The 23,839-nt window shown below is 37.1% G+C and overlaps 1 protein-coding gene across 1 annotated transcript; it reads right to left on the minus strand.

Moving 5' to 3' along the window:
- Positions 1–1,445: 1,445 nt before the first annotated feature.
- scalloped (TEA domain transcription factor 1 homolog scalloped) lies at positions 1,446–18,099 on the minus strand. Its single transcript, XM_017909004.1, has 7 exons — positions 18,074–18,099; positions 17,285–17,432; positions 8,279–8,434; positions 4,449–4,664; positions 2,981–3,210; positions 2,197–2,431; positions 1,446–1,666 (listed from the first exon to the last, which is right to left on the minus strand). The coding sequence occupies exons 1-7, from the start codon at positions 18,097–18,099 to the stop codon at positions 1,553–1,555; spliced, it is 1,125 nt and encodes a 374-aa protein (XP_017764493.1). The 3' UTR covers positions 1,446–1,552.
- Between the last annotated feature and the right edge of the window lie 5,740 nt (positions 18,100–23,839).

Consider the following 23,839-nt stretch of genomic DNA (forward strand, 5'->3'; position numbering starts at 1 on the left):
GCTTAAGGAAAGGTCCTTGTAATATTACTCTCGACCTTACTCGGTTTGGATAATTAAAAAAGAAAAAAAAAATTATGATACTATAACCAAGGAAACTTAAGAAATCATAATGGCATTACCTCTCTATTCAACTTCCATTTCGTTTAAAACTTAGAAATCACTTAGATAACTTTATACACGATCATTTATAACAATGTAAATCGTAATCATTGCATTAATATTTAACATATATATTCTTATATGTAATATATGTATATCTGTGTGTGGATGTCTTGTTTGATCTATTTCCTAGTTTAATAATAAAACTATAATACTAAATTATGTTGGTACCACGCCTTTCCGAGATCAGAGTCTGTTTCTCTTCTTATTTTTCTTTTTTTTTAATATTTTTTTACATATTTTTTTTCATTCTTCAGTACATACACTATATCTCCGACTCGCATTTTTTTCCCATACCAAATTTATTGTCGTCAATTTCAACTTAACTTTTATTATATCTCTTTTATTAAAATCGCGACGAATTCGATCGTTTGCAAGCGAATGACGGAATATTCATAAAATATATATACGATTATATCTGTTTCAATATAAAATTTACAATTTCGTCATCTGGAACGCGCTTCCTGCAAAGACTACGAGCAGGAAATCCTTTCCACGATACGTTAAAACACGCGTACCAATTATTTTTTTTTTTTCTTTATTACAATTTTTCTCGGTTTTGAATCAAACTCAAGCTCGGGCTGGCCAGTACTTTTAACGTGTGAAGGTGTACATGTATCTTTTGTGTTTGTGTACGCATATAACGTATTTATGTATTTGTGTATGTGTTTCAAGTTCTCTTTAAGGAGTTTCCCAGAAAATAATGTTCGGAAATACTGAACGAAGAAACACCTAATTCGATTAAAAATTACAATTTGATTAAAAATCAAGATGAATCTCAGATTTGCAAAAAAAGTTCATTTATACAATAACCGTCCGATTCAATCTCTATTTCTAAAATAAACATGTGACTCCTTGACTCCTTTTCCTTTTTCATTTTTGTTAACGGAACATTTTTGATAGAAACTCTGTTACACATAGACGCGAAATGTATTTGTGTATAGTACGAGCGTGTTTACTATTTTGTATTCACGCTTAACCCTTTGAAGCATGCATTTGAAACAAATATTCGAAATCCTTAATCATTTATAATCAATAGAAAAAAGAAAACATTGGAAAGCAATATTAAATTATAGAAATATTTACATATTTCATACGCAAATTAATAAAAATCAAATTTTATTAATTACTTAGTGTGTGATATAAATATCATATTTATCCTACATGTAAATACTATATTTATATCCTCGGTAAAGGATGAAGAAACGAATACGTAATTATATAAAATAATTTTAAACATTCGATATGGTTAAACGAAATAACCATAACGCTTCAAAGGGTTAACATTTTTGTGTGTAATCGTGTATATGCGCGTATGGATGATTTTTTTTTTTTATGTGATGGTAGGCACTGATGGGGGTGGATGGCTGCATGGCGAGCAGGTTCAAGCAGGCTAATCCTTGATCAATCTGTATATGTGATGCTGTGCACCGTGCTCAGACGTCGATACCTCAAACACATATGCCGTGCACAGCAACGTTTCATGCGTCTCCCTGTTCGTTACAACCTGCAATTTAAAAAGGTATTTCAGTAATAATTTTATAAAGATACTTTGATGCTTATAAAGGAATTTCAAACGATGACTAAAATGATAATTTGTACTTCGTATATCTCATATACGAAATACTAACACATGAATTGTCATGGTGACTGATAATGTCGAAATTAATTAAAACATTTAAATTGAATATACAGTCATATTCACAAAATGTACAATTCTTCAAATATTAGACATAATATTTGAAATAAGATATATGAAATTCATCTAGTATTCAACGTAATAAGAAATTTTTATTTAATAACGAAATTATTACAAAATGTTTCTTTGTATATATAAATTAATGATGCGAAATATGTCGAAATGATAAAATATGATAATAAGTATAGGTGCTATTTTAGATTATTTCGCACTTGACAGCGATTATATGTACCTGTTTGAGAAATGAATTATCGAAATTGTTGGTTTTAAACATATTATTCAGGAAAAAAAGAAAAAAAAAAGAAAAAGCTATTCTGAGGGAAAAAGATATATCGTACCTGGAGAATGGTGAAATTCTCGAGAACGCTGTTCATCATGTACTTTTCCGGCAGGTGCTTCAATTTGTGTATGAAGTTGATCATGTACTCGCACATAGGTGAACGGTTAATACGATAGACGAACCTGCCATTCTCGAACCTAGCGTATTCCGTCTCCACTTTTTCCACCACCTGTTTCCCGAAAGAGCAGACTTTGGTCGAACACGTTATCGTCATGTTCTCGTTGCTCTCGTACCTGTAAAATATAACTCTATCAGTATAAAAGGTCCCTTTTATAATTTCAACGTGAACGTTTTAATTTAATGCAAGGTATTACTTGATTAGGAATTCTCTTGGCCATTTTTCTCTTTCTTTGTACTTTTTGCAATCTCAAATTGATCTCAGTAAATTAATTGCATTTAAAAACTTTGTTATTTTCAGTACATTTAAAATTTTATCTATATTTATAAAATTTGTTCAAACCAATTATCTTAATTATTATCGTTTTCTAATTAACTATTAAGTAGTTAATAGCTTCACAATTTAACAACTATTTATTAAATATGTATTAAATAATAGTTCACTGAAGAATAACGTAATTTTTTTGTATTATTACAGGTACCAGAATTTCCCGACGTCTGTTCATTCATTTTACAACAATCTCGATAATAGCAAAATTCGTTAGAAAAAGAATGTAATGGAACGTGCACAATCAAGACTGCAAATTTATTCGGTCTACGAAAAATTGTAAGTTCTGTCAAATGTCAGGCCAACATTTTTGCCAATTAAGAATTTCAACGCTTACTGGCTTGTTACGCCGTAGAAGGCTCCAGCTTCGTCCTGAATGTTCGTATTGAGATCAGCCCAGAATTTAACGAGGAAGAAGGCCGCCTGTGGTCCCTTGTCATAAAGTTCCTTCAGGCCACCCTTTTTCTCTGGGAATTTGTCGTATATCTGCCTGACATCAACAGCCTCTAGCAACGGATCCGCGTATGTCGCCGATCCTCCTATGTGGACGAACAGGTGCTTTTGGTACTGCAAAGGAAGAAAACGGAAAAAAACAATTCGAACGTTCGCTGGGGTGAAACTCCGACTTCCGGCCGGCAACGCCTATCCTGATTGCTCCGACTATTAAACTTATGACAGCCATTTAAATGTAACAGGGGCAATTTAGTCTCTTCGTTCGCGCGCTAAACATCGGCTGGCCCTCTACCGAGAACTCGAAACGAGCAAATAACTATTCGACTTTATTGAGGCTACTTCGTACAGATGGAAAAAAGCTCTCGTTAACCAGGGTGTAACGTTGAATCTACGGTCCGTTAAATGGTGAACTCTTTTTTACGATATTTTTCTTTTCGCAGGCACCTGGATCTGGACGGAAACGTTGCAAGAGGAACGACGAAAGTTGGAGTAGAAACGGTGTAAGTGTTAATCGGAAAAAACTTAAATCGTTTCAGTTTTGAGACAGAGAAATTTCAGTTTTGTCGAGAGTAAGACGAGAAACGAGGACTATACTTATTGCTGATCGTAGTTTTGTAATATTATGATAGTTTTTGTTTGTTGCTTGACTAATATGTTTTTAATATTTCATTCTAGGTACTGTTAATATTGGATCCTCAGATGTGAAGTTTGGATAGCATTGATCATAAAATAAAACCATTCTTAACATGTTTGTTCAATACAGAGTATATTTTCAAAGTAATTAATCCCATGCTACATAAGTCATATCAGAAGAGAAACGAAGATTACAAATAAAATACAATGTAAGTACCATCATTACATATACACTATTCCCTCAACCATTTATAACATGGAATCAAACAAGAATTAATACTAATTAAAAAGTTGTTTATTACAGGCTATCGTAAATAATATATAACCCTCTTATGGTCTTTGAAATCTTTTCGGTTCAATCATGCTCTTTAAAAACGATTTCCAATACCAACGAATTTTTACGATAAAACTGAGAAACAGGAAAAACACGCGTATCAATAACAGCTTTCATACAGTGAGATTTTGACAAATCTCTCTTGTATCTTCCACGGAATTGTTTCTCTTTCCTTTTTTCTTAAAAAAAGAAAGAAGAAAGAACAAGATTAGAACGGAAGCGACTCAATGGCCCTCAAGCAGGGTTAATTTTGCACCACGATTTTAATGCGTTTCCGCTTCTACCATCCGTACTTTTTTCCACGTTCTGTACGAAGCAAGGTGTCATTCATCCCACGGTTAAACTCAACGTTCCTCGCCATTTTATTTTGCGCGGGAGTACTTACAATATCCTGGTCTCTCTGTTGGTCCATGTAGGCCGAGAACTCGACAAGCCTAAGCTTGTGGGTTGCGATGGCACGTCCTTCCCAGGGCGGGGGTGGTTGAGCCTGGACCATGTCAGCGCTTGAAACCGCTGTCGCTGGTTTTCCGGCGTACGCCGGCTGCGAAAACGGTTTGACATCCTGGGACGTTCCTGGCTGCAGACCCGGCTGCCAGAATGGCTGAAAAGTCGATATCTGCCTTTTTTTCTTTGGGCTGTAGTTCCGAAAGGCCCCAGTGGCCGATCGAGATGAAATTTGGAGGGGAGGGAGACGCGGAGGAACGAACCCCAAATCTAATATTTCAGCTTCATTAATGTCTCAGAAACTGCGAAATTCCCGGAATTGAAATTTTTAATTTAGCATTCGCTCTTCTGCTCCTCTCAATTCTTCAAATTGCATCTCGATCGGCCCCCCTAGAGCCTTTTGGAACTACTGTCATAATAAAGAACTTTTAGCGATACCATGCATTGATTTTTACTTATACGTGCACAGTCGTAGCAACGGATCTAATTGAAGAAGTATAATTACTGAAATACTCTAAACTATTAGTAAAATTTTGAAGTCGCGGTGTTCGGGGACTGATTTGAACATAAGCAATAAAACATTTGTTTCGCAGATGCGTTCATTGAGCACGAAGTAGATATATGGAATTACGTTGTATTTAATGAGATGGACTGCATATATTGCATGTATACGTGCACAAATTTTGAACTTTAACGCAATTTATATTTAATTCAATGAAGATACTCTTTCAACTAATTCATCCGTTATATGTGTGGTTTGTTGATCTTAGTCGTGTGCTTCTAAGTAAGAATAGCTAAAAGGACTGTCAGGGACTTACGCATACACTGCTGCAGACGTGTACGTAGAAGTAAAATTCAATGCATTATACTAAAAGAATTTTAAACTTAAGACTATTGATATAACTTAATTCAAGTCCCCGAAGCCAAAATCTTAAATTTAAGATTCCTCTACTCCTTCCTCCCCAACGAGTTTCTGTTTTTACCCTTTCTTTGTGACACTGAAGCTTTTTGCCATTCAATGCTATGCATTTGTTCCAGGACTATGATAACCCGAAGTTCCTATCGAATATCATCATTCAGATCACTTCGAAATCAGGTACAGTGGCTGCCAATACTTACTGAGTAAATGGTAATTTTAATAATAAATTTTTTATTTCATTTTTTAGTTTTGTAATTGTAATCTTTAATTCTCTACCGATTTAGATCTGACATTCTATTTTGTTCGGTTCTTTTTTATTTTAATACAATATCAAAGTACATGATTGGTGTTTAATTTGATATATTTAAAGTAAATTTGGAACTTTTGTTTCGAAAAATTAATCGATCTCATAAATGAGACTTTTACACAAATGTTTGAGATTAAATGTAATAGTCACTCGCCAAAAAACAGGATAATTTTTCTAATATAATTCTTTTTTTATTTTCAGGTTATTAAATACAAATGCTACACCAACTGTGCCTTCTTGTACCAATTGCATACTATATATGTATTCTGGGAATCATTAGTCTTCTGGAACTAAAACAGCTTTGAATGTGTTAGTCGCAGATCTTGATGGAGAAAATGACTTGTCTTCCGGCTTACTTTTATTTTGGTAAAATAATTTTGTTATATTTAATTCGAGACGTTCAACTTTGGACTCATTTTTGTAAATTAACAAATAGGATAGAGTACTAGAATAACATTGTATAGTTACAGTATAACAATTTTACAGTTGTAGGAAATCCAGAAAAATGGTCCAAACTATAGTGAAGAAAGCAATTTCGATGCTTGGATTATCATGAATTTACAAAAATAAATATCAACTGAAAATGAAGAAGTTCGAAGTAGTGCCAGGAAGATATTTCATATTTCTCCGTGAGCCTTCGAGCCCTCGGGTGAGGAACGATCGTGACGCTTCGGAATAGGGTGAAGAAGAATTAAAACAAGTACGAACAAAAAAAAATTAACATGATAGTAAAGACACGATTAAATTACAGAAAAAAAAAAGATACGCACGAACACAACAGCGAAGGAAAATAATAGTAGTCGTATTACGTGAAGAGAGAAAGACAGTTTGGTAAGCCACAACGACGCCTCACAACGTGTAATTAATGTCCAAAAATTCCGTATACAATATGCAAACCCGTGTATGTACGTGTGTATATATGCCCAGGTGATATACATATGTAAAAAAGATAGAGCGACGGACAAATTGAACAATACACAACAAGGGCCCCCAGGGGCGTAGCAGCAGAGAGCAAGGGGGTTTCGTTTTTATGAGGATGGTTAGTTTTTGTCGCGTAAGCTTCCATAATTAAGAGAGAGAGAGAGAAAGAGAGAGAGAGAGACAGGGAAAAAGAGAAAGAGAGAAAGAGACATAAAGAAAGATAGCTAGAAGAAAAACAAGAAAAATAGAAAAAGGAGAACCTAGTCTCGAAGCCATAAAAACGCTTTTCTTTTAATCTGGTTCTCTCCCTTCTTTGGACGACAACCATAAGCAGCGCGACACAAGAGAACAGAAGCTGACGAAGGACAAAAAAAAGATAAAAAAGGAACGATAGAAACTGTACATGTGTAATTGTGTTGTATACGTGAGAATGAAAATTAAAAGAAAATAGGAAGAAAAAGTTGAGCGCATCGCCTGTAATTCCTTGCACCATTGCGACGAGAAGAAAAAGGAAAGACATATCTCTGAATACACGATAATCGAGTGAACACGGATCGTTATGAAATAAATGAACTTGCCCGAAAACTTATATTTTAGAAACGATAGAAGTTTCAAACGATTTTATTTCATCGAACGTTATTCGATAACGATAATTATCTTTAAACGCGTAACATCCAGATATGTTTCGATCAAATCAATTAACAAACGTGAAACTCTATCACCGTGTGTGTACATATGTGTTATTCACGTGATACTTCGCAAAAGCGTCAGAACTCTCGCGGCACTAACAAGAATGTTTAGGTAAGTTCAGACAAAACCACACGAATGTGATTGGCCTCTTGCAAGCGGATTAGAGATGGTTACAGGGCGAAGCTGTTAGAGTGAAAAGAAAACAGATACGAACGTCAAAGAAGAAGCCAAACCGACAGTGTACGTGATAGCATAATCAAAGTTCACATCCTCAAGACGACGAGACACTGATCGTTCGTCCAACGAAAAAAGAAAAAAAAAAGAAAATAGCGATGGGCAACAAGAGATGATCAAGAGAGATCCTGAGTGTCGTCGACGATCAAGAACACGTTTTCTCTTTTGATTAACTTTCACCTTTATCATCTTAACACGAATCTCTTCTCCTGACATGTGACCATTAACACATTGGCAATATGTTTGCTAAAATTCGTGATCGTGATCAGTAAAACACGGGATCATTGACTCTGATCACTGTCAGCTACAATAAAACAGCTTTCTTTTCGTAAATGTGACAAGAATTACAGATATTGTCGTAAATAATTAAGAAATAATGCACATACCCGGGAACGAGATTTTCAAGTTTCCAAGATTCTCATATGAAAACATAAATTTCCATTGTCAATCGCCAATGTGTTAACCGTAATGTAATTAAGAGAAAAAGATAAAATATCGTCGTTTTTAGCAGAAATTTTCTTTCTCTCTTTACGCATCGTGTCGAGTAAGCGTGTCTCGTCGTCTCACCCCAAAGCTCGTGGCTCCTTTTTCTTTTTTTATTTTTCTTTCTGTGTGTTTTCTATCTTGTAATAAAAAGAAGATATGCCGCTTAAAAAAAAAAAAAAAATGTTCCAAGGGGTTCTCCGTGATCGGGACTTACCGCTCCGGGATAGGAGACAGGGGTGGAAGCATGAAGGGCAAGGGGCCCCACGAGGGCGGGGGGCATCTTGTTGTGTATCGCACTCCCAGCTGATACTATCTGGGCGCTCGACATGCTCGACATTGTCTGGAGCGCCTTCTCCTTGGCGGCATTATCCTAACAAATCGTCAAACCGATTACAACGCATTGTCGAGTGACGGGGAAACTACGATGATGTATGATTGTTCTTAGTTTTTCATTTTTTGTTTTTTTTTTTGTATTTTTCTTTTTTTTTATTTGTTACGATGAGCTGTATTCGTTATTCGATGTTGTCGAACATTTAATTTCATTAATGATAGTGGTGAGTTGTAAGTAAGCGTGATCGTGTTTGCCGATGATGGTCTGTGACGATGATCTTTTGTTAGAGAAAATTGTAATGAAATTTCGGGATTGGGTCTGATTAGTTGGAAGAATAAGTCGTTTTAGAAGAAAAATAGAAAGGAATTGTTTAGATACTGTTTGCTTCAATGTGGTTAGATCGGTTTGATTTAGTTGGAATGGTTAGAATAAACGTTGGTATGGAACGTTGTTCTATTTTAAGTTTGTTTCAATGGAAACGTTTGTCAAATATTTCACTTTTATGCCGAACAAAGACATTTTCTATTCTAGATTATTTATAGTAATTACTCTTACAAATTCAATTTCATTTCTATACTAAGTTCACGCAGTTACAGTTCTCCGAGATATTACGACTCGGTGCAATTCTTCTGTAGCTATGACATCATAGTATTTAAAACACAGACAGATTTTCTACAAATGCGATTCAAAAATAAGCTACTAGCCAATTTGGGAACGTTAAGATCAAATATAATCCGAAAGAAACCATTTAATTTGTTATTCTCAACGCGTTCTTGCAAAAAATCTCATCATCAAATCATATTATTAAAAAGCACAGGTACAACTCGATCGTTCGAAGAACATCGCAGAAAACTAGTCTCGACAAAATAGCGGTAAACAAAATTGCAAAAATTTGTTTAAAAAATGACCGGTTCACGAATTCGAATTTTTTCTCCTTCTATATCAAGCAGATTGAATTGCCATGGGTTAGAATTAAATCGGTGAACGATTTCTCCTCGCAGCTTGCATAATTTCGTTCTCACCGCTGAATTTCCCATCCCTTCTCACAGCTGTCTCACACCCTTGTTCGCGTTCTGTCGCTGTTTTAGCCCGACCGGAGCGCGGTTGATGTCATCGATCGCTATCGAGTGAAACGGCAATGCAGTTGATTGCAGAAACAAAGCTGGTTTTGGGTCGCGAAATTCGCGGGAATTTTGCGCTTTTATCGGAAAGCCGTCGTTTTAATCAGCGCCGCACCCGCGCGCGCAACGTGCTGTCGAAAATCGCTGACGAAGCGGACACGGGAGCTTCGTTCCCGTGATATCCGGGAAATTGGCGTGTACCACCACCACCTCCACACCCCTCTAAAACCTTTCCGACCCCAACCCTGACCCACCGCGCGCACCTTGCCCCGCCGCCGCTACAGGCCTTTTCAATTTCGTTCATAAATCCGTAATGGAAGAGCCATTACAAGCTCTGCCCATTCGGAATGAAGCGTGCCGCGTAACAATGCCAGAGCGATAAAGGCTTTCTCTTCGGTCACTGTGCGCGCCGAAAAACTGCCAACTTTTGCCTGCTGCCTCTCTGTGTGTTTCCCTTTCTCTCTTTTTTCACTCCTCTTTCACTCCCCCCACTCCCACTCTTTTTAGCACGCTCGCTCTCCTTTTTTATACGGCTGATGTCTCTTTTTGGGTGTTCCTCTCTGTATACACCCAGTGAACACTATTTTTATGGTATCGGCTTTGGATCGTTTGCAATTCAATCGTTGCCTCCTTTTTATTGCCAGATTCATACGCCTTTCCTTTTCACCATTTTGGTTCCTGCCATTATGCCAAGGTTTGAATCGCGTAAGCGTGGTAGAGAGGATTATTGGCTTTGGTAATTGCACGAATGATCCACTCTCTTTGGTACATTTTTAAATGTCCCGTTTTTCTCATTAGACATAATCATTCATTATCATGTTTTATTATTAGCATTCCGGTGGTTTTCACTTGCTTTTCATCGTTTGAGACACTTCCATGATTTGTTCTGTTCCATTGCACTTTATGTTCTTAAAAATATTAAAAATATCGTTTCATTAGCGATTTCTACCTTATTAAAGACGATAAGCATTACCATAGAATTAACTTTTTGAAATTTTTAATCTTCAAAAATCTTTTTAATTTTTTTAATTACTTCAATTTTGATTCATCATCTAATAAACAAATTCCTTTTATATTCATCATGAATGAAGCTTTTATTTAGGCAAGAACTGTTTTTTAATAAATATGTTCAATTTAGTGTTACGTTTCTTCGTGCGATTGCGAAAAGGAATTTATTTCTTTCAAGATATTATATTTTTTTATTAGTTAGCGTGATGTCACAAATATTACAAATGCATGCTACAAACTCGATAAACATATCATAACTTTTGAATAAATCGCTTGAACGTGAGGACACAAGTGCGACATTTAATGCCATTTCATGGCACTCCTCTTCTGTGCGAGCATTCATGTTCCTAAGTACTTTTCACTACAGGTCAACAACAGAGGAGTCTCTTGAAAATAACCATCCATTAAATTCTCCAAAATTAACAAATTATTATTCGATACTTCAACAGATTTCACTTTGTATCACAACCTGCGTCGACAATTTCTCGGCTAACGAATGTCAGATTTGTACTTATGCAAAGCAAAGAATATTAAAATCTGCAAATACTCTTCCCATGAAATTTCGAACCTGATATATGTCAAGCCTCAATTTCGATATAGACAATTTTGAATCTCAAGGAGAAAATATTCACATCGAATTGCAGCTTCTCACACTAACGTCAAAGCAGTATCTAATAACATACATAAATAAAGCTCTAAACAATAATATACAGATCCAATTTAAAAATGATACAATACTGGACAATATGATGCTAAATAAAAGAAATAAATTTAGAGAAATGTGGTCTCCTAATTAAATCATCATTGTGCATTTAATTCTCTATAACGCTATGCGAATAGATTTTTACTTTATTCCAATTAGAGATAGAAATTCCAATTAGAGGTCAAATAATCTTCATCCCTGCTGTTGGAAATTTATCCCAAAAAACGGACTCTGTATATTTCTATAATTTAAACTACCTAATTAAAAAACTACTTGGCCGTCTTTCCCACCTTCGCATTTACGCGAAATAAAATCGTCCAACGTGCATGTAAACGTAAAAGCCGCTTCTTTCTACTATTTACGGAATAAACGTGTGTTTTCGCGCGTCGCGTTTCTATATACGATCGGGTGGTAAATCCTGCATAAATACAAAACACACTTGCGAATGTATACAACGCGCGGGGGTAAAAATCGACCGTGTACCACTCACGTGTGTATACGTGTAACACGTACGCTTCTATTTTCTACGTAGCGTGATTTATTAAAAGGGAATGCGGATGAGCGAAATTTCGAATTTAATAACAAAAAGAAAAATAAAAGAAAATAAAATAAAACAAAGGAAGAAAAAAGGGGGAAAAAGAGGAAAGAACGAAAGGGAGATCGAGAGAGGCAGAATGGAAAGAAAACAAAAAAAAAGATGGTAGAGACAGATAGATAAAGACAGAAGAGTGGAAAAAATGATTATCGCGAAATCGGGCGCGTACGAAAAATCCATTTCATTCCGTGGGATCGTTGTACACCGACGAATCTGCAGTGGAAAATCAATTCGGTTAATTGAGAGGGTGGCTACCCTCGATGCATTTTTTCTCTTCTCTCTCTCTCTCTTCCCTCCAATTTTTTTTCTATTTTTCCATCTTCTTTCCTTCTATTTTTTTTCCCTCTTGTTTTTCAATTTTCGCGTCCTCTCCAACTTCTCTGTCGGTCATGGTATCGTTCTGTCCCTGTCTGCGGCGGCCCCCTCATGGCGCAAATACACGCGAGGAATGCAGAATTGGCCGGGTAACGGGCTGGACATGTTTATCGACATTCTGAAATGCCGTTCGGCCGTTTTTGGTTGTATCGTCAGTTATCGGGAGGATAGAAAGAGAGAGAGAGGGAGAGAGAAAGAGGAGGCATGGGGGTAGGAAATGGTGGAAAAGAGAGAGAGAGAGATACGCGTTTACACCGCAACGATCAATTACACTGTAATGCTCAGTGCAGGATTATTCCGGGGATATAGATGGCTCGGCCTGATTCTGGGAAGAATGTGCTTCCAGGAAAAATTGATGCATCCCGATTAATCACCTGTCTGTTGGGTACAAAATACGCACGAATCGCGAAACAGGTAGTTTTGGCGTTTTAACTTTAACGTGGATTAAATTGTCGGTTGTTCTTCTTCGAACTATAGCTGTTGCTAATTTTCTTGCTTCGATTTCGCTAGGTGTTTATAATATTCGAAGATTAGGGGAAGTCGTGCGTCTGTAATGGTTCTTAAAATTCTGCGGCCATGTTGTAATTTTTGTTTGAAGTGCGAAAAACTTTTCGCCTAGCATAAAAATGTAGCAGAATTACTGTTTGATCGAATATAAAAATCCTTGAATGATTCGCATGATGCTGATATTTGTATCGATAAAGTGTTCAAAATCTTTGCATACAAATTTTAATAACGTACTATATGTTATGCAAATTGTAGATAAATTATGTATTATGCAAATACTAGGTACATTCTATTATATATTATATCTCTGCAATAGCGTACTTTTACTTTCAAAAACGTGTTAACCGAATAATGAAACGATCCTACATTGTGGTCGGAAATGTCTATATTCCGTTCAACAAGAATTGGCAGGAAATATAAACAAAACGGTCACCGATGGCTGCGGATGTAGCTAAGTGGTCGTCGAACGTCGATGCTCAGTGTCGACTTTCAGTAGTAAACAGGGACTCCTGCCTACAAGACCGACAAAATTTTCCTCAGTCTCACGTCCGGACCAGCTTGGACCCAAGTCTCATGCTTCTATTTACATTTCCTGCCAATTTCGTAGAACTAGTAGTAGGTATAGTAGTCATTGTATTTTAATTGCAATTTTATTTGCCTTGCATTAGTACTATTGTATTAACATCAGATTCTCTACCGATAGCTATTTTTATCCCCTGAATTTCTGTTTACAGTAAACCTCGATAATCAAATGTGACACTTTTCTCAGCAGATCAAATAAAATTCTGGTAAGGTGAAAAAAATGATCGTAAAATATTGTCTTGTATGTTATTCTAATTGTAGTTATCTTTTTCAGGTTCCCATGGTACTCGAAATATTCCTGGTGAACACAGCGATAATAGTAATCGTATATGGTAATCGAAGTATCGAGATATAATTTTTGCATCACAGTTCTGACGTTATAAAGTTCCAGATTCTAGACTCCAAAGGTAAGTTGAGATCGGAACAACATTCTCGAGAAGGTTTGAGGGTTCTCTCTTAATCGCGTTGGACACTGAACATGGTTCCATGATTCCTAGGTACCACAGAGTATGCTATTACGATACAGGAAGCTACGATATAGAAGGCCAATGATCAAGTTGTTAACTATTGTTCCTTTGTAACGGAAGTTCGCATTAATGAATGTTAAACTAAGTTGGCAAAAGTTTAGCATTCGATAAATTTGACTAAACGAGCAAAAGTTCAGTATCAAACTAACAAGAATTCGCTAATATTTTTTATAATTATGTTGCAGATTTTATTCATTAGTATATTTATTTATTTTTTAGCTTCCTATCAAATGTCAGCAATTACGGAATTGTTTTTGCACGTGATATATTAACGCAAACAGTTGCAGTCAGTCTACGTTAAATATCAGCAAGTATATTTAATTGTAATCAAGATAACCTCAAACGCTGACATAATATAAAACAATGACAAAAAATTTATTTAATCATCTACAAAGCTATGTGATTTGGAAGTTACGTACACAGGTAACTACATGTTTAATTCTGTTTTATACATTTATCATCATACTACTGAATTTTATTACTATTAGTACATCATTGTTCCACGAATTCCTAGCAATCACTATTCTCACACTATCACTATACCAAACAATGACACCGCTACACTTATAACCCATACCTATTATCCTTACATTACAACTGTACCTACGATCATGCCCCAAATAACAGTATTATCATACCTATACCTGTAACTACGATCAATCTCCAGTTCCCATAGCAAACCAAGAAATCCTAATCCCATAAACTTACTTACTCGTAAGTAAAGAAGAGTCCAATTACAGAGTGTTGACCCCGTTCGCTAACCATTGCCATTTTTCCCACCCTGCGTCCTCAGGGAACTCCGCGATTATCCTCGGATATGATCACCGGAAACTTGGAGCGCGCGCGTTCCACGGAAGTCGCCGGTGCCCTTTTCCCCATTGGCCAGGGAACTTTGATAGGAGAACGCTCCGGTGTATTTGCGAAAAAATACGGCCACGGTACGGTTCGCCGCGAATGGTCTTTAATGGGCGACCGACCGAGTAGAAATTAAATAAGGCGTGACCACAGGAAACGTAAACAGCGTGCCTAAAAATTCTTTCCTCGCGGAATAAATCGCGAACGGGTCGGCCTCCAACGGCATAAGCAGGCAGGGACCACCACCGCCACCGGCTGCTGTTCACACCCCACGTGAAACGCGGAAACCAGAAAATTACGTCACACACCGGGGCTGTCCTGCCACCGGCTGCTTCTCTGAATAATGCTCGCGGTATGCGGCCACTGCAGTAGCAGATGCAGTCGCTCCGCAATTCCAGCCGACGACGCTTCAAGCGTTTCCATGCGTGTACACGTGTTCTTTCAAATTTTTTGACAGCTCGTCCACGCCGGTTTTCGGGTTTCATTAATTAACGTTGACAAGCTCGTTACCGGTTTGGCTCGTTATTAACCGGGATTTCGCCGAATTCTGTTTGCAATCCATGATATTTGGCGTTCATGAATTTGATCCCTCCCTCTCTTTCGATGGCACAATTGATCCTGAGGGAGTCTAGTGATTCGATGGTTCAGTTCTTCATTTTCCACGTTCGAACAGGTCAACTGTGATTGGTGGAAAGATTATTCATCTGTCTTCTATTGATTTTCGCTTCTTTGTACAGGTATCTTCTATACTCTAAGACAGGATTGTCTCATCTTTGATCATACGCTTTAGACTAAGCAGCTTTGATTCGTAACTCACCCTAAAGCTAATTCACGTGGCTACCAATTTTCTGCGAAACGACTGTCCTTTTCGTCTTAAAATCCGTGCTCCAACGAGTTAAACGGACAAGAAACGATTTTCAAATTGCATGGGCGCGCGAGCGAATTCTTCTCTGTTGAAATTAACTGATTTTTTTCACGGACCTCTCTGGACGTCGAAACCGGAAATAAACTCGCGTCGCGGTGCGCGGTTCTATACGTTAGCGCTGATTAACTGCGTAAAACACGCTTGAATTGCTTAATTTACACGTTCGTTTTGTCTCCTTTTTATATTCGTCCGCCCGCTATTGACCGTTCCATGTACAAACAATGCAACCGTGCAACGTTTGCTCTCTGTCTTCCGCCCGGGTATATACCCGGGGCCGCCTCTGGCCGTCGAATGGAAGCGGCGAACGCAGCGTGCTGTGATTTATTAACAGCCGCGCAATTGTTCCCAAATCGCTTTAATAATTCAGCTGTTGATTAAACGGGCCGGGTTCATTTTTACGCGTGATTTATTCCGCTACAAACCTCTCTACGTCGCTCCTGATCGAACGAATTCTCTATTGACAATTAATTCCGGCGCAACCCAAATCGTCGATGGGTAGAAATTAAAAAAAAAAGAAAGGAAAAAATGTGACGTGAGAGAGAGAGAGAGAGAGAGAGAGAGAGAGAAAAGAGATAGAGAAAAAGAGGGAGAGAAAGAGGAAAAAAGAGATAAACGAAGAGACGTGAAAAACTGAAAATATCGAATTATTCGCGGGTAAAAAGCGTTCATCCGTTTTCGAAAACAAGACATATTCATGACTACCCCCGGAAATATTCAGAAATTTGCTTGTTTTTCGGAGAATGTGCTTTTAATCGTAGGTGAGTTTGTTAGTTGACTGTCGGTGTCTTAACTATGCATTATGGAACATCGAGATTCGAGGTGATTGATTTCTCTGTGTAAATCCGAGAAGTGATGCAGTATGAACACGAAAGTTTACTTTGTTCTCTGGAATATTCTTCGTTCTCGCGTTATTCGATTTTTGAGTACGATGAAATAGGATAGAAGGATAGAATGAGATTATAAGTCAACAAGAAGAATATCGCGATGATCTCAACCCATCCGAGGCCTGAATTCTGTCATATAATGTTCCTCACAGATAAAATATCTTTTCTTTCACATTTGAAAATATACGTATATCTTAAATAATCGTTATTCTAACAAAAACGACGTTGGTCAGTATAAATATGCAGAACCAATGATACTCCACGTGTCATATTTTAACAGGAATTAATAATATAAAATTCTTTTCATGACATCTGCTATGTAGGCTTCGAATGGGTTAAACAGTAATATTGAAACACGTGGAATTTCTTATGCAACTTTCATGAACTATCGACGAGTTTATTCAAATCTAGCAAACGATGTATATCTACGATCTGTTGATTCCATTAGAAATGACAATCATTACATTCCGTCATTAGTTTCCCATTAATTTGCACGTGCTCAATTACTTATCAGTCGTTGTTCTGCATATCAAATATCAGTCATCAATTCACATGTGTTCGGATATAAACTAAATGGTATAGGCTAAATGGAATACTATAACGAATGGTAACTTAATTTCCAAAAATTTCTCTCATATTCTAACATCTCGATGGGACGTGTTTAGAAGTCGATGAACATGTTTGTTTCGATTTTATGTTGTCGCAACTGTATCGTAGGTATTGAAATGAAAATGTGAACGGAAAATGAAAATGAAAGGTGTTCAGCTGAAAAAAGCATACCGGGATGAGAAATATTCGGATACTCACCACTTTGAGTTTCGCTTGGATCTCGCGAAGTTTTCGCCTAGCAAGCACTTGTATGTGCGAAGAGACCTGCTTTCGCGTCCTCGTCTTGCCTGTTCTTAGTTTGATGTAACGGGCAATCAGCTCATTGCGACCTGCAACAGTGAAAAATCTGCGATTAGATAATTGGAAATTAATCCTTTACGATGAATCGATTTATAACGTTAGAAAGCGGAGAAAACGTTGATGATTACGTACACTCTCATTTGTTAAGTATTAATACGCTTGCTAGAAAATGAGGTAAACCTGAGAAATTATCGATGCCAAGCCACTGGATATTGCATAAGCTATGTTGCTTATAGACTCGTAGGATCGGTGAACTAATTTTAAGATTAATTTAAGTCTAGTTTAAATGCTCAATTTACCGTCTAAGTGGTCATGTGGCTTTTCTAGGTTTGATTTTTCAAAAGATTAATTGCTTCAGTGCTCTTGGCTGTCATAAGCTTCTTTCCTTTTCCTTTAACGTTTGGTTGTTTTAATGGCATTAATTCGTCTATGATTTGCACTATTTTTCAGTAATAGGGCTATCGTTGTTTTCCAAAAGTCTACGTTAGTTTATCTTTAAACAAGATGCATGGCTTCGATGACTGGCGATCGATACATTGAAATACCATAGGAACAATTCTTTAAATATTCTAATCTATCGATGTGAATAATTAGGAAATTAATGAAACATTTAATAATTATTATTTCGTTTGAAATCTATCAAGGATGTTATAATAAAATACTTTTTGTTTATGTTAGTAAAATTACATTTCTTCGTCCACTATAGCTGTCATGTCTAGATTACTGGTTCAATCAGTTTTGGCTTTGTTATTAGCTTTTCTATTTGTTGTATACACGTTAGAAATAATTTCATAAGTCAAAGTCGAATATAGATTAGTGAAAAGGATTTGTAAGCTTTGTATTTGTAGGTTCGTATTTGTAAAATTTGTAATTTGTAAGTTTCTCGTAATCGGATGATTATATTAATCATTTTTACATCATTAGAATAATATTATCGTAAAGTTTCCAAGATTATCACTATTTTCTTCTCCTTTCTAACTTACATCGTTAATTATTCGTTGCAAAATATCTCCGATATCCCAAGGAAATTGCAAGAGAAACAAGGCAGAAGTGAAAGTAGTTAAATATCAGTAACCTTAAAAAATAATTCTAAATTTAAAACATTCCGCATTGTGGGTCACGGATGATGTATGATAGTTACTACAGGTGCAGGATTGCACAAAATAAACGAACAAGGGAAAACAGAAATAATTGACTGCATGTAATCGTTAAAAAAGCAATTTTTAATAGCCGGTCATTAGTGTTTCGCGATGATTATTGCAGGTATAACTTTTACTAAATGATATAATCAGATATAAAAGATAAAATTGCCAAGAAGTGAGTAGAATGTCCACATTTCTGGGAGAAAATATTCCAAGAGTAAAACTCTATTAAAAATTTGAATACACTAAATCGTGTTTTTAAATTAATACAATTTTCATTATTATCGTTATAAAATTGAATTTCAACACAACAGAAGAGTTTATCATCGATCAAAGATATTCACCGTCTGAAACAAACTGTCTGATCGATTAGGCAGAATTAACCTAACCAGATCCGTGAGTTTTCGCAAATCCAATAATTAAACAGGCTATGCCCTTTTAGGGTCTACACCCTCCATTTTCTGTTTCGCCTAAAATGTCTCAATAAATCTTCACAGACACGAATCGAAACAAATGAGAGGTTTAAGTGGCAGAACATCTTCGATGGACAATATCGACGCACTATGGAAATTCCAACATTCTCAAGATTCTGCACAACCTTCGCTATTTGACGAAAACCAGACCGGTTAAGCACAAATAAATCCTCAACACTGGTACAAATTGACCTCGGAAGTTTCTCAGAAGCTACTGGTTAACTAAATCGTTCCAAGTCAGATGATTCGATGAGTCAGAGTAGCCTCGATTTTCATATTTTCATATAGTATCCATGAAACGTGATTAGTAATGAATAGAATAAAAAGGTATTAATAACCTTTATTAGTATTGATATGAAATATAGAATAAACATTGAAAATAAAGTAAAATTGCATAACGCGAATCATGTAGCGATAGTTATCAATGGCTCAAGGACATCGGTTAGATGTCAGTTTACTGAGGATCAAGCCTGCACACATTGTAAATCATTGATTCAAAACCATGAATGGTCGTGTTCGTTGACTCTGCCTCAATGTAAACTACATTCGCAAAGTTACATAGTCGCGTTTAGAAAGTACAAAGGAAAGTTGACGACCCTGATATGTTCTTATCACCTTCACATACAAAAAGACAGATCCAGAAGTTTTAGTCTTCTGACACAGTTCAACTTTACCCAGTAACGATCTAGAATATCACAGACATTTTTCAAAATACTCGGCTGTCACGTTTATATTATATTATTCTTTAAATTAATACGAGTTTGTACGACAGAAAGGTTTAAAACGAAAATCTGATAAAATTCGCGAGGTTTAAAAAATTATATCTTCCATCGTGTTTGGTACCCATTTCCAACAATTTCAAATTCACAAAAGACACGGCTTAATAAGTAGCAATTAAAATCGTCTTATTCGTCCAATCAGCATAATAGCCATACACCTGTGAAAGAGCGTGCTCTTAATTAAACAAAATTCAATATCAACGCTGGCTCATTCACCGTGCAAATTTCTCGGATCAATTAACCCGAAAATGAAACATCCCCTAAACGAGAGAACTTTTAAACGCACCAAGAACCTCTTTTGCGCCTTTTCACGGATTCCACCAGCCGGCAAAGATTGCACCTCCAGCCTTCCTCAACAACCGGTCTGGCTCGAAAGCCTCGTCGATGGAACGTCTTTTTCCATTGAACCATTGCTTAAAGCCAAAGTCTTTCACCGTTTAACGCGAACAGCGTCCCTCGTTTGCTTTACACCCTCGTCGAAGAAGCACAGGGGCGAATTCTTCGACTGTTACACGGCTGAATCCTGTCTTGGATCGGCGTACGGAATAACGTGAATGAAAAGTCGAGGAGCGTGTAATAAATTGAAATTAATCGAAGCGAGTCGTAGGGAGATGAAATGACGCTTTGAATGGCATTAAAAAGGCAATTCAGAGGAGGCAGGAAAGAGGAAATAATTGGAAAAATGACGGGGGTAAAATGGAAAATTTGTTAGGTCACTGAGACGAATCGTACATACAAAATGATAATTCTATACGAAGTCGCATAGTTCACAGAATTCTCCAGTCTACCTACGTGCTCTCCGAAATAACCCAACGCGAAAGAAAAAGAGGAGTATCGTGCAGTAATGCAGGAAGAGGAGGAAACGATGGAACGAAGACGGTTTCACCGTAAAATAGCTAACTTGAACCGGTTGTTGAATTTCAATTGTGAATTTGAAGAGGGTGAAAAGCAGGGAGGACGTGAAACGCATGCGAATTCGAATTAATTCGAGTGCAGGGTGCATTCAGTTTTCGAGGGCCGATGAAAACGTGGAAGGGTCTTCCGCTCGACAATGAGCTGACGTTCTCTATTTGCGCGTTCGACCGATTTTTTTCTTTTTTTTTTTTTCCCCCCTATCGAATAGTGCCAGCGTTGATCGTCCATTTTTTTCTCCATTTCTTCGTTTTCCCTTTGTTTTATTTTTTTCCCCGTTTTTCTCGTAATGGAAATCGGCCGATCGAATCGAGTGGTACTTTTTTGCACCCCCTCGTTCCTGGTATACACAACGATGTTATCACGGTTTATTGAGTCGTGCGAAATCGTTGAAAGTACGATCACCACTGCTGCGTGGCCTCTGAATTTGTGATCAAACAATTTTTACTACCGTGCGCGTCTTTTGTGCAGCGATTTCGACTCGATGGAGTTTTCGAAGAATGATTTATACTGAATTGTAGGTTAGCTCGCGATATGAGTGGGATTTCCTTTTTGCCTTTAATCGATACGTTTTTGAGCCAGGATAATCACGATAATCGCGACAAAGTTAATGGAGACGATAATACGTTTTGTGTTTGGGTAAGGTGCACAGCATTTTCATATTCTTTTTACTCGAAACAATTTCCGATGGGTTAAGATCAATAAAATTTATGAAAATTAGTAAAATATTCGTCATCCTTCGTTATTTTAATTCATACCGAATTTTTCAATAATACGAAATTAATATATATCCAGGAATACAAAATTGTATAGAATTAAATTTGAATTGAAATACGATACAGGTAACAAGAAAAGAGAAACTAATCCTTTATTCTCGAGTCTTTCATCGATCTTCGAACACGAGTCGAAAACTTTTCGTAAAAGTGAATTTACCTGTTCAATCGAACGTTTCGCGTCCATTCACCGATCGACGAAGAACATCCGTAAAGTTTCTCGCGAGTCGAAAGCGTTTGGAACGGTTGGACGATTGAAAAATGCCCGAGGCCGATGCAATCTCAACGGGACAATCCGGCGGGAAATGACAAGCGATATTCGATCGTGAATGTAATCTAAGAGGCAGGAACAAAAATGAAGGAGAAAGAGAAAGAGATGGAATAGAAATGGGACGCAGGGGGGAGTTTGGCACGGTTTGAACGATGAATTGATTTCCAGCCGATTGAATCGAGTAAATGGCATTCTATGTGGCACCTTATCGTTGCTTAGATTTCACAGCCGTTAAGACTTTACGGCCGCGCCCGTAAAACCGGCGCCAGACGACATCAAACGTGTCGTAATTGAAATAACGTTTACCGTGTAGTAACCAGAATCACGCCACTTCGATGTACAGTTGGTCGAAAAAAGTCCTTTGTCCGTTGTTTGTCACAGAGATTCTTTGCTAACGCGAGATCCACACTCGCCGATCGAATTGATCTTTTCGCCATTCCTCGTTTCGGGATTTATCGCTGTCATCCAGAGGTTAGAACCAGAGTATCGTACGAGGTGGGTCGATGAGAAGAATTTTCGCCAATTTTGCGAGCAAGGAAATTTTTGAAATATATAACATACGAGAAGTCTTTCATTTACAACCCCATAACAGAGACAGCAGCTCCTTTATGCTCAAAATTCTCCTTTCCTGAGTTTCATAAAATAAGCTTCTTCAAACCCCATAATCCTGACATACAACTGTAGGCATTCGAAGTAACTTCAACCTTTCAGATCATTTCAAAGCACCTGTAACCAGAATACTTAAACGACACCCTGATAATGTTTCACGTAATTGAATATCTCCGGGATATTTCCATTCCGATCTCTTTTCCGGTCAAATCAAAATACTTCTATATCCCGTAATTCATCGCGGAATGAAGACTCGCGATGGTTCTTCCACTGGCGATATCTCGTGGTGAACTCGAAGATCCTCGAAGAGCTTTCGGACAGGCGAGGTTGGGCCGTGCTCCCTTAGCAAAGGAGACGGAGAGAAAGCGGACATCGTAAGAGGGAGACGGCTAGAGGGTGGCTTGGCGCAGGAGGAAGCAGAAGGGGAAGGTTACGGAGAACTCTGAAGCATCGGGAGGAAAATATTCGAGATTCCAGGCGAACCGCGTGATGACTCAATTTCGCAAAGACCGTTAAATGGCCCGCTATGAACCACGTGCCGCTACTGGTCGCGTTCCTTCTCTGTTTTTGAAGGCCGAACATTCTTCGAACGGGGGTTGCCCGCGTCGGATCCGCGTGGAAAACGCTTGTTACAAAGAAGCTGTTCTCGGTTCATTTGCCTTCGCTTCCTACCCGTCGTTCTGAAGCTATCATTTCCTTCGAGATCACGTATCGTTTTTGGAGAACGACTCACAGAGGATGTCCGAATTCTGAGGATTAGTTCGAATAAATGTATCAAAAGATGGTCTCACTGGGAGAAAAGCAATATCCTTGCTGACTGGATGTATCGATTCTTCAAGAAGATTAGGCAGTTTTATTTCAAAGATTATATTATTCGGAAACCAGAGGGACAAAACCAGGGGGGCATAACGATACTATTACTGGGCTTATTTTAAATTATGTTAAAAGTGGTATTATTATATGAATCGTATTATATTATAATTACCGTAATATGTCACTTTGTGTAATATAATTGCATATTTTACGTATTACCATTTGGGATAGGTAGTTATGTTATATAAAATTTGGGGTCTAATCATATTACGCGCGTAAATTGATTTTGGTAGATTTCAGACCGCCATTTAGAATATTTCATTATTCGAAAATGACAAGTGTGTTACATTAATTAAAATTTACATTACTCGTTGAATATTTTAGTACGTTATATAAATTAATTATTCAACAAAAAACTATTTAATCACCATAATTTTTCTCCTGCTGTTTTTCCTTTCTTATTTAGTTTTGAAATACTTCCTCCAAACATATACACGTTTATTTCTTTCTTTTCGTTTAGAAAAACGTTTAAATAAATATTAAAAATTTAATTACCTATTCGGAGCAAACTTTATGATGAATTCGTGGCACATTTTACAGAGAATACTGATTTATCTTAAAGCAGCTTGACTTACAAAACCTTCGTCGAAATCCAATAAAAAGAGACTACAAGATACACTA

This window comes from Eufriesea mexicana, unplaced genomic scaffold, assembly GCF_001483705.2.
Source record: "Eufriesea mexicana isolate 0111107269 unplaced genomic scaffold, ASM148370v2 scaffold13974, whole genome shotgun sequence".
NCBI lineage: Eukaryota > Metazoa > Arthropoda > Insecta > Hymenoptera > Apidae > Eufriesea > Eufriesea mexicana.